The sequence below is a fragment of the Miniopterus natalensis genome, chromosome 17, assembly GCF_054644295.1.
Source record: "Miniopterus natalensis isolate mMinNat1 chromosome 17, mMinNat1.hap1, whole genome shotgun sequence".
NCBI classification, from domain to species: Eukaryota; Metazoa; Chordata; class Mammalia; order Chiroptera; family Miniopteridae; genus Miniopterus; species Miniopterus natalensis.
The window spans coordinates 32,965,802-32,978,270 of NC_142097.1; the positions used below are offsets into that span (position 1 = coordinate 32,965,802).

The window sequence follows — 12,469 nt, forward strand, 5'->3', positions numbered from 1 at the left end:
AAAAGGCATCCATTAATAGAAAATGAACAAAAATACATGAATAGGAGACTCCTGTATCTACCCTTTCCTATTTAGCTAGTCTGCAAACCCTCTAGACTCCCCCCTCTGTTCTCATTCTGTCCTAGCTCTACATCAGGAAAAGGGCTATCTCAGAATATAGTGCAAGGTAAGGATAAAAGATGTCAGGACTAGAACTTTTCCCAGAATAGAATAATTGTACCTGGGCCTCTAAGTGACAGACACATTATTTTTGATATAGGGATCACGAAGACTCCTCAGAAAGGTCACATAGTGAAATGTTTGAGAACTGCTGTTTTAGTATAAATATGAGATTAGTGCCTGTGATTTAATAGTCAGGGTCTTCAAATAAATGGTTCTGGAAATTACCCCATTAATGCAATTTGTCCTGTGGTTACTTATGATGGTCCTTTACATAGTTTTGCTCTGCTATTATATTTCAGAAAATAAAGCATGTGTTCTCTATTAATTTGCTTGCATTTTCAGAGTACATTAAGATGGCAGATCACTATGTGCCAGTGCCAGGAGGACCAAACAACAACAACTATGCAAATGTGGAATTAATTCTTGATATTGCTAAAAGGATCCCAGTACAAGTAAGAGATGCCAGTGTGTCCTTTAAAACCAAATTTATGTGTTCATTGCAGCATTATTTACAACAGCCAAGATCTGGAAGCAACCTAAGTGTCCATCAATAGACAAATGGATAAAGAAGAAGTGGTGCATATATATAATGGAATATTGCTGCTCAGCCATAAAAAAAGAATAAAATCTTGCCATTTTTAATAACATGGATTGATTTAGAGAGTATTAATGCTAAGTGAAATAAGTAAGACAGAGAAAGACAAATGCCATATGATTTTGTTTATATGTGGAATTTAAAAAAACAAAACTGAAACAAATACAGAGAGCTGTCTAATCACTATGTTGTGCACCTGAAACTAATATAATATTGTATGTCAATTATAATTGAAAGATTTTTATTTGGAAAAAGGGGAAAAAAGAGTGTTTTGACTTTAAAGATTTTTTTAATGTTTTTTATTTTTTTATTTTAGAGAGAGAGGAATGGAGAGGGAGAGAGAGACAGAGAGAGAGAGACATTGATCGGCTGCTTCCTGCACATCCTGTACTGGGGATCGAGCCTGAAACCCAGCCATGTTCCCTGACTGGGAACTGAACCGGCGACCTCTCGGTGCATGGGATAATGCTCAACAACTGGGCCACACTGGCCAGGGCCACTTTAAAGATATTATTCAAATTCAGCACTATAGTTCATATATGAGCTAATATTTATACTTGCCAAAGAAAACTATTGCATCTTATGGTTTTATTTTTTATTTATTTATTTTTTAAGAGGATTTTTTATTGATTTTGAAAGAAGCGAAGTAGAGGGAGAGAGAGAGAGAAATATTGATGTGAGAGCCAAATATGAATCAGCTGCCTCGTGCGTGCCCTCTACTGGGGATTGAGCCTGCAACCTGGTCATGTGCCCTGACCAGGATTGAACTTGTATCCTTTCAGTGGATGGATGACACCCAACCAATTGAGCCACCCTGGCCAGGGCTTCATTGTTTTAATAAACACAAAATCTGCAAGTGGTCACAGGGAAAAAAAAAAACCCAACAAATTTAGCCATCTTATAGTTAGGCACAAGGGAATATCCAAAGGACTTTTAATTCTATAGAAAGCATCTTTGTTGAAAAGTGATAAATGCCTTTATGTGGAATATAGCCAAAAGAGAAAGGAAAGATGCATTTAGTCAAAATAAAGTAAACATAATACAAACAGGAGGTTTGTAAGGGTTTTTCAGAGATTATTTATTCTAACCATTTTACCTTCAAACCATACATAGTAAGTAAAAGTTGCCTATTTCCAATGGAATATTCTTAGCTCAGAATATGGTATTGTAGAAATAGCTCATTTCCCTATCACTTGTGTGAGGAAGTTTAGGGTGTTTTAAAGCCCAAAAAGAAACCCCCCCGAGATTTGTGGGACAGTATAACCACTAGATATAAAGGTTGAGTTGCGTGGCCTTAATACTTGAATATGTAAAAGAAAACCAATATTTCTAGAAGAGGCTCTATAGAGTCTAGTTGAGAGGCTGTGAATTGAGTTTCCTAAAGATCAACAAGACTGGCTGGATTTTAATATCAATTTCAGCTTGGTTTCGACCTCTTCAGAGGCTTTGCCACAATGGACTGCTATTGTTCTGTAAGAAGTTTGCCAAGAATAAAGCTTAGAAGCTGAATTAAGTATTGGGCTGCTATGGAGCTATTGTACCTTATGGAGTAAAGCCCAGTCTTGATAGAGAATAATAGTTTATCATGGGGTTTTTTTAAGTATGAATTTTAAGAATGAACCATATTGTGTTCCCTCGTAGGCAGTGTGGGCTGGCTGGGGTCATGCTTCTGAGAATCCCAAGCTCCCAGAACTTCTTTTGAAAAACGGCATCGCCTTCATGGGTAAGCCTTTCTGGAATATTGTTCCTGTCTTTCTGTCCCTCTCTGTCAATTTTGCCCATATTCCACTTCTGTTTAACATTCTTTTATTTTTCATCAGTCAGCAACTCTCAGAGTAACCTCTTTATTATTTTGTTTTCCCTTCCTCATTTCTTATACCCTGCTTATGTCTCTGCATCTTGATTGTGTTTTCTGTCCCCTAGGTTCTTTTCTATGAGGTATGGAGGAGGCTCTGATTTCCGAAACACATTGGTTTTTAAAAACATTGCCATTAACCTAAGAAAACGTGGAAAACATATTTTTATATAGCAAAGATAATTGAATACTTAGGATACCCTGGCAGTGTGCCCTTAAATATGAGTCAGCACCTTCACATTTAAGCATACAGGTTATATTCCTATAAGTGAGAGCTCTGTCTCCTGTCTTCTCTGCTTTCCTACGGCAGAGAGGGAAATACAGGTTATATGACTCAAAGTGTTTCTTTCTCTGTCTCAGAGACCTTCCACAATGACGATTATGCTTTATAAACCCTATTAAAGTTAAGTTTTCCCTTTTGGTTTCTCTAAGACCAAGGAAGGTATAATATTTATATTTCAGACTTGAACCCCAAAACTTTATAGTCCTTAATTTAGGATATTGGTACAAAAGAGAAAAAAAGACTGTTAATCTGGTAAAGTTGAATCATGAAGGATGATGAAATGAGAGATTTGTCAGGAATTTATTTCAGCATATATTTATATATATATACTGGGCATCCCCCCCAAATGTATACTCACTTTGACAGCTGATAGCTTAATTTTGAAAATGAAATGTGTTTTAATAAACACTTCATTTATAATTATTCAAAGTGTATGTATACTTTTTTTTTGGGACACCCTATATATTGTACTCCCACTGTGTATTAAAAGCTTACTACATTAGGTTCTATAAAGGGTACAAAGTATGAGTTAAAACATAGTAACCCCTATAATTAAGTTTATGATATCCATGATATGTAGAGGAGACAAGAAACATACAAAAATAATTATATAGAAGACAAAATATATGTGACAGAAATGAGGCCAAAATGTTATAGTCAAGCTTCTTGTTTTGTTTTAGGTCCTCCAAGCCAAGCCATGTGGGCTTTGGGAGATAAGATTGCATCTTCCATAGTGGCTCAAACTGCAGGTATCCCAACTCTTCCCTGGAGTGGCAGTGGTAAGAAACTATTTCTTGTTTGTGTCTTGAAGTACAAAAAAGTTTATAAGGATATTTGGGACTGTGGCTTTTGGGGCTTAAGTTTATTTAAAATGTTGGGATACCTAATAAGAGATAGAATCCAGGTTGATTAATGTTATCTTGTATCTCCAGGCTTAATTAATACAACTGTGATTTTATCATGTCTTAGGAATATAAATTTTGTACGAGGTATACAGATGCTAAACTGGGATTTGAGTGATCTTGGGATTTAATTTGGAGAAACTCTGGGAAAACTCATATAGTTCTGTGAATTCAGATTTACTCTGGGTAGGCTAGAATCTTTCTATGAGATGGACTTCCTAGGCAGAATTAGGCCTTTGAACTGGCCTAGGAAGTGACCTGGATGACTGAGAATACCTAAAACCCACCTCTCAAATATTCGTCTGCCAGTATTTTTTTGATTCCATCCCACAATGTATTGGTGATTTGCTTTGCCTGTTTAATACCATTTAACCTCTCAGTTGCCTTTGATATAGAAAATGAGGTCAGTATTCAAGCTTTCTTCCAGGCATGCAGAAGGATAAAATTTTTCTAAAAATGATTTATTCTTTACAAATTCCTCAGAGTGCCATGTGAATTATTCTAGTGGATAGTAATATGAGCTTCCCTTTTTTTAGTACTCAAGCACAGGGGACAGACATACACTAAAACCTCTTCCAAATGGGCATCACCATTGTCTTGAGGCAGAACAGATTTGAACTCTTGTTTCTCTAGGTCTCCAGGGGGATTGCAATATCCCCTCCAGACCTGCTGGGTCAAACAGTTTAAAATAAAAGGTTGAATTTGTTCTTGTTTGAATGGAGAGGCCATAGCATTCCCCTTGATGCTGAGTACAGGGACATTCAGGGAGCATGGAATCATGACTCTGCTGAGGCCAATAAAACTGCCATTTCCATTTCCAAGGGCTCATAAAGATTGAATTATTTCCCAGACCTCTGGCCCTGGAGCAGGCCTGAACACACAAATTGAGGGTATTTTGCCTGCTGCATTGCTATGAGAAGCCTGACATGCTTCCCCCCCGCCCCCGGGTATGTCCTTGCATTTTTATAAGTTGATTCCTATTAGCTCTCCTGGATTTTTCTAGTATAAAGTCCTGTTTACACTGGAAACCCAAGTTGCCAGGTCCTGCTATAGGTATATACCATTAACCCCAAGAACTGACCAAAGTCTTATGGCATCCTTCTATCTCCCATCTACCCTCAATGTGAGAGCATTTTAAAGAAGGTGTAGCAGAAAATTGACAAGAACAGATGCTCTTATAGCTGCATTTAAGTCCCTGTTACCTATTGCAGGTCTTCGTGTGAACTGGCAAGAAAGTGATTTTTCAAAACGTATCTTAAATGTTCCCCAGGAACTCTATGAAAAAGGCTATGTGAAGGATGTGGATGACGGGCTACAGGTAGGTTACTAACTAGGAAGTGATGTCTTTCACTTCCAATTATAGTTAGAAATATAGCGATCTGGAGCCTGGTTCATGATAATATACTCATGATGGCATTAGGGTTGCAAGATCGGGAGGTATAGTTTGTAAAGAACTGACCTACATATAACAATTTAAATTTGTTTGAAGCAGTACTCTCACTTAGAACATTTCGTAGGTGGTTAAGTCAGAGCTTTAAGGAAGTACTAAGTCTCCACATCTGTTACTGGGGGGAGGGGCAACAAACAATATACTTTTGCCCCTGCTTGTGTTCAGAACCAAGAAGCCAGGCAGATAGGGGTCAAAATGTCACCTTTATTAAGAATAGAGAGATGTTGATGAAAATGGTTTATGTGTGTAGCAGCGATCAGATTTGTACCTCAAATGTCAGTTAAACAGGCTCATTCACTGGTTACTGGTGGTGCTCAATAACCACAGACTTCCCTTTACATCGACATAGCTTTTACCACTCAGCTTGTTGTATGACTCAGAGCTGACAAAGAGCATGTGTTCTCTGCAGTGGGCTGATCCCAGAGGGGAAAGGGGCTGAGCTATGCATGCTCAGTTCCTCCTTCCATACCTACCAGTCACATAATTTACTCTTTTTTCCTTGGGGAGGAGTGAGGGAGGGAACTAAGAGAGGCAGAAAGTGTTACTGTATAATTATTGTCCATCCATGTAAAAACATGAACCCAAGCAAAAGGAGATCCTTTCTTCAACATAATCTTTTATTCTCCTATAGTTCTCTCCAGTTCTCCTCTCTCTAAAAATCAGTAAAACATATCCTTGGGTGTATCAGTAAAAAAAATATTTGGGTGTATAAATGCATACGTAATCATACTTACACATAAAGGCAGTTTCTCTTGGTTCAACCCAGAGAATTACAAATATTGTTCTATTCTTTTACTTAATAGTATATCTTCAAGATCTTTTTATTTTACTATATACAGGCCTACCAAATAATAGCATCCTTAAAGGGAAGGAATGCCAGTTTTCTCCTTCCCTACTAATATCACTCTTCCATTTTTCTCTTTTCTTCTTGAAGGCAGCAGAGGAAGTTGGGTATCCGGTAATGATCAAGGCCTCAGAAGGAGGAGGAGGAAAGGGAATCAGAAAAGTCAACAATGCAGATGACTTCCCTAACCTTTTCAGACAGGTAGAGTACAAGTTGTCTTTGTTCGAATTGACGTGTATATTAGTGATACATGATTTAACTCCCACTATAATTTGGAAGTCCAGAAAATAGAGTTATTCTCTCATATAAAAGTCATCAGTTTCTCAGATAGCTCTTCCCTGTATGGTGACTTGTAGGGTTTTCTGTGGCAAGGAAGAGTCAATGCCTTTATATTTTTGTGCCCTTCTTCTGCTGGTGGTACAATGTATGTGGTATGGTTAACTCCTGATCAGGATTTTCTTGGCTTAGTCAGGCCCAAACTCTCTGATTGACTTCACCTCCTTCAGTTCAAATTTGAGTTTCTCCTGTCTTATGTACCCTGCTGGCCCAGCAGTCTACATCCTAGCCTGTACTGTATGGCCACTGTACCATGGCACAGGAACCCTATGGCAGGCTCATGTTTTATGAGAACTGAGAGTGGCTCTGAAAAGCTAACCCTAGGATCTCTCTCTGATCTCTCTATGATTTGCAGCTAAGTTGATGTGACCAAACTACAGGTTGGTTGTGGAAGCCAAAGAAATGTTCTCTTTTCAGAATCTTAGAGAATTAGGAGACAGGAGTATCTTTTTCCCTGCCCTCAGAGTTACCCTCACATACTTGACTCACTCTTCTTTCTCCTACCAATACCCAGAAAAAGTCAAATTGGGACACATTCTGGCCTTTTCACTTTTCTAGCTTCCTACTTTTTCTTATTTTTCCCTAACACTTTTAGTTTGCACCGTCCTTTACTAGTACCCTTGGCTACCTTTTATTTGCACTCTTTTTTTTTTTTTAAATCATTCAGCAGCAAATTTTTTGCTTCCTTATCATGGGCTAAAGAGAAAAAGTCTATGTTCTGGGTCTTTCATGATTTGATATACTCAATAAAGAAAGTGATACACATATTATTTTGTTACATTATCTTATCTTGAATGTCAGAATTTGAGTATTATTTGTCTTTTTCTTTACATGCCTTCTATAATAATTCCAATTTCATAGATATTTCAGTGCCTTATGGGATCTAAAGAAAAGGCCTTTGCTCTTAGAAGCAAAAGAAAAAGCATGTTAATTTTTAAAAATATTAACTCCTGTAGGTATTTCAAAACTACTTATTACTATGGAATCAAATAGTTGAAGAAATTAGAACACTAAGATTAGGAATTTTTTTTTTCTTTTTTTTTTCTTCTTCAGATTGTAGTTTATTAGTCAACACAATTGGAAATAAGTTTTTTTTTTGGTTTCGTTTTTGTTTTAATTTTTTTGGTAAGGATTAGGAATTTTTATGTGACTGTTTAAGTTCCAGTAATGATTAACTGAATAACTCAAAGCAGTTCTTCCATTGAGAACAAATTAGAAAAGCTGGACCAAGTTAAAAAAAAAATCTATTGTAAAGCATTAGAGACCTTTCAAGGCAGTGAAGAATTATGGGCCAAGAAGGAAACCCAAAGAGGTGAGCCTGGCATTTGAGGCCACGTTTTCCCTAGAGATATCATCTAGTTTGAGAAGAAGCTAACTAAAGTTTTCAGCAGTCTTACAAGACGAAAAGGACAAAACTTAGACTTTAGGGCTTGCTGAGTAGAGTGCCCTGGGAAACCTCCCACGTTTTAGGATGACAGCTTGAAGGGACTGTATCTCAGGAGTAAGAATGAACTGTAAATAAATCAGCCTTCACAGGGATTAAATATCAACTTCAAAACACTCAACCCTTGATTCAAGCAAGGTGTTCTGTGATTGCTAGTGTTCCTAGCCACCAACAGGAAGCAAATATACATTCTCTCCAGAGGAAGATACCATCCAGAACCTCAAATTACTTCTATTAATTTTTCAAATGCAGTATCAAGCAGTCAATTAAAAATAAGCAGCATATTAAATTACATGATTAATAATCAAGAAAAATAAAGTCAGTAGAAACAGACCCACAGAGGGTTTAGATAATGGATCTATCAAACAAGGACTTTAACTCTACTTAATGAATTCAAGAAAATTAAAGACAAGATTGGAAATTTTGGCAGAAAACGAGAAACCATAAAGAAGAAAAATATAAAAATTCTAGAACTGAAAATGTAGTAACTAAAATTAAGAAGTCAAGAGAGGAATTTAATAGCATATTTGATGCAGATGTAGAAATAATTTGTGACTAGAAGATGGGTCATAAGAAAATTCAGACTGAAGCATGAAGAGATAAAAAATGGAAAATATAATAAAGAGCATGTGAGAGATTATTTGCAAAGATTATCATGATAACTCCTCTCATCCATATATACACATATCCCTTTACACTATGATTCTCTTTCTTCTCCTGCCCTTTGAATTTCAGCTTACTTTGTGGCATGTTTTGACAATAAAATGTGGCAGAAATGGCATACAGATTCTGAAGCTTAAACCTCAAGTGGTCTTGTTGTTTTTGCCATTGCCCTCTTGGGAATGAGCCTTAGACTACCATGTGAAGAGCTCAATCTAGCCTTCTGGAGAAAGAGAGGCCGAATGAAACAGAGATAAGTTGCCCTACTGAGGATCCCTATACCTACTTGCTAACAGTTACTTCAGCATTTGAGACATGTGAGGCCGTATTAGACTATCCAACTGCAGTCAAGTTGCCAAATGACTATAGCTATGTGAGTGGCTCCAGGCCAAAAGTTATGGATATGCCTTTTGGGGCAAGGAATGATTCCTCCAATATGGTTCATAGGAAATTCACTAAGTTTTCAAGAGACTTGTATTGATGAATACACAAAAGAAATAAAAGAGACAGAGACAGTTCAAACTTCTAAGAGGCTCCTGGGCCTTCGATTTTCTATGAATAGGAAGCAGACTGAGAAAGCTCTTCCTCTGTAAACATTAGTCATTTTTAATAAAAAGATTTTTTTGAGAGAGCAGAGCTAGAAACCCAGAAAGCAGAGGAGCCATGGATTAGGAAACCACTCCCAGGGAGCAGAGCAAGACCCTAAAAGAACAGTCTATACCCCTGGAATAAGGGAACCTCACAACAGGTATCCATCTGGATTTCAGAATTGCTGCGGACCAGTGACAGCAATGTACTCCCAACCTGTCTTCTTTGAACTGGAATATCTTTTACAGTTATCCTATTTCCATCTCATCATTAAATGTATAGGGTGTTGGAGGCATATCACTTGTCTTTTTAGAGCCCAGATTTTGGATCAAGAGAAACTGTACCTGAGGAACTGCACCCAAGGAGTCTAATTCCTTCTGGACATGACTCATGAGAAAATGGACTTCAGACCTGATGTCATGATTGGATGACTTTAGGGGTTTTGGGAGGGGGTGAGTCTATTTTGCATGTGGGAGGTATGTGAATTATTGTGGCCAGAGGGAGGGTCATAGTAGATTGTTTGCAGATGGCCACAATAACTATTCCCAAACTTGTATGTATATCCCCTTGCAATGTTACTTTGCCTTTCCTACCCCTTGAATCTTAGCTGGCCTGTAGCTTGCTTAGGTCATTAGAATGTGGCCAGAGTGGTAAGTTCTAGAATCTAGAGCTTGTGAAACCTTGTAGTTTCTGCCCTCACCCTTTTGGGACACTGCATTGAAGAAAACTTTCTAGCTTACTGGAAGATGGGAGGCCACTTGCAATATAGATGAGTTGTTCCAGTCAAGGCTCTAGATCTACCAGCCAACCATCAACACAAGTCATCAGCCATTTGAGTGAGTCTATTCAGCCCACTTGAGCCTCAAGATGATGATAATGTACATGAATGACCCCAGGGAAGACCTAAAGAAAAACTGCCCAGATGAGCAAAGCATCATGAGCAGAGAAAATGGTTGACATCCTAAGCCGCTGAGACTTGGGGTGACTTGTTATGTATCAAAACAGAGCATAAAAGGTATAGAACATAAAAGACATATGGGATACAGTAAAATTATTTAACCTTATTTACTTTGAATCTCAGAGGAGAAGAGAATGAGACAGAAGCAATATTTAAAGAAATCATTGAGCAGAAGCAGTTTTTGAAGAGATAATGACTAAGAATTTTCCTGAACTGATAAAAGATACCAAGCACAGATTCAGAAAGCACTATGAGACCTGCAGGACAAGTACAGAGAAAACTACATTTAAGCTTATCTGAGTAGATCTGCCATTTCACTCCACTAAAAAGAGAGAATGAAAGAGAACATCTTCAAGCAGCTGGAAAAAAAAAATTACTTTCAAAAGAATAACAATAAGATTGATACCTAACATCTCAATGAAACAGTGGAAGCCAGAAAATATTGGGATATCTTTAAATTATTCAAAGAAAATAATTGCCAGTATAGAATTCTGTATCCAGTGACAATATGCTTGAAAATTGCAGTTGAAAGTTCTTTGACTACAATAAGACCATATATGCTATGATGTGAACCAGGAGAGCATCTTAGTCTGAAGCAAGTTGTACATTTGGCTGTTTGAAATTGATGGCAGTATTTTGCCTTTTTGTGGAATTTGTGTGTATGTATTTTCAAAATATTTTGTTCTTTACCCTTGTAGCACACTAGATGTTCATATGTTTTCATATTCATCATTTAATATTGATCATATAACTAAGAATGCAATCTCTTAAAAAGAGACAAGAACATGAAATTTATTTTATTCATTTTTTTCTATTCCTACTGATTAACATGGTCCCTCACACTTCTAGGCATCTGCCTGTTGAAACTGAAGCAGTTTATCAGGATAAAAGAATGCCTACTTCTTAAAAAATTGTTTTATTTTCTTTTTTAATGTAGGTTCAAGCTGAAGTTCCTGGATCTCCTATATTTGTGATGAGACTAGCCAAACAATCTCGTCATCTGGAGGTGCAGATCTTAGCAGATCAGTATGGCAATGCCATCTCTTTGTTTGGTCGTGATTGCTCTGTACAACGCAGGCATCAGAAGATTATTGAAGAGGCACCTGCTGCTATTGCTACTCCAGCAGTATTTGAACATATGGAACAGGTATTTATATGAAAAACTCTAATTTTTGTTTTCTTACACAGAACTACATTCCTTCAATTTGTGTACCAATCTGAGACTAGTGGAATTTCTTGCAATGATTCTGGGTAACTGATAAAATTACATTTTTTTCCAGTAGAAATAATTATGCTGCCTCCCTGTAGGGAGAGTTGCCAGTGAACATTCCAAGCTCTAAATTAGTTAACACTTTGGAAAAAAAAATCAGTGTGCTATTTTGAGTAGGAATAAAGAAGAAAAATATTTTGGGATTTTTAATCTTATCATTTGATTTTTTAATGAGTTCATGATAAGCAGATAGTCCATTTTTTAGACTGATTATCATTGAGTCCTCAGATAAATTTATAATTTTTTAAAAGGTCCTTTAAGTATCTTTAAAGTTTATATATTCTATATTTTTGTATAGAAAAGAATCTCTTAGCAGTTGTGCAGGGTCCCTTGGAAATAGTTGTAGTTTAGGGGTCTAACTTGGTCTTTTCTGGAATTGTTATTTAGTCTTCATTTTATTGGAGATATATTTTCTATTTCTTTTTTCTCCTGAATTCCAAACAAGCTAAATCTATGGAAGTTTAATTCCGACGTGTGTGTATATGCGCATATGTGTTAAGTAAGACATATTACTTAATTGCTGTAAGAGGTTTTCAAAATACCATGGCTTAAACAAGGTATAAGTTCTATTTTTCTCACATGATAGTTCTAAATGAGCTGGTGCCCGGGACCTAGGTTTATTGCTCTGCCATTCACTAGGAGAGGGGTCAGCAAACTACAGCTCCCAGGACAAGTCCAACCTGCCACCTACTTTTGCAAATAAAATTTTTATTGGGATATCCATGCTAACTTATTTATATATTATCTATGGCTGCTTTATCACTGCAGTGACAGAGATGAGTAGTTTTGACAGAAATTATATGGCCCACAGAGTGAAAATAATTACTATCTGACCTTTTACCAAAAAAGTTTGCCAATCGTTGCCCCAAGGTATCATCATCTTCATGATTAAGCTGGCTCACAAGAGTATATTCACATTGTCGCTTGGGGGGGAGAGAAGAAGACATGGAGGGCAAGTATGTAAAAATATGATCTGGAAGTCACACCTATTACTTCTGCTCACATTCCATTGGACAAAATTCAGCTATACAATCACACATAGCTGTAAGGGATGTTAGGAATTGTAGTCACTAACTGGGTGGCCATATATTCAGCTGAAATTTAGGAAACTCTATTACTAAA

General features: G+C 37.0%; 1 protein-coding gene across 11 annotated transcripts in view; it reads left to right on the forward strand.

Moving 5' to 3' along the window:
* The window catches only part of ACACA (acetyl-CoA carboxylase alpha), a 219,909-nt gene that overhangs the window by 61,357 nt on the left and 146,083 nt on the right, over positions 1-12,469 (forward strand). For all 11 annotated transcript variants that reach the window (XM_087826242.1, XM_016210681.2, XM_016210686.2 and 8 more), the window contains 6 exons: positions 505-614; positions 2,399-2,480; positions 3,576-3,674; positions 5,009-5,115; positions 6,182-6,292; positions 11,015-11,224. In XM_087826242.1, the coding sequence (XP_087682368.1) occupies positions 505-614; positions 2,399-2,480; positions 3,576-3,674; positions 5,009-5,115; positions 6,182-6,292; positions 11,015-11,224 (719 nt within the window). The remainder of the gene's footprint in view (positions 1-504; positions 615-2,398; positions 2,481-3,575; positions 3,675-5,008; positions 5,116-6,181; positions 6,293-11,014; positions 11,225-12,469) is intronic.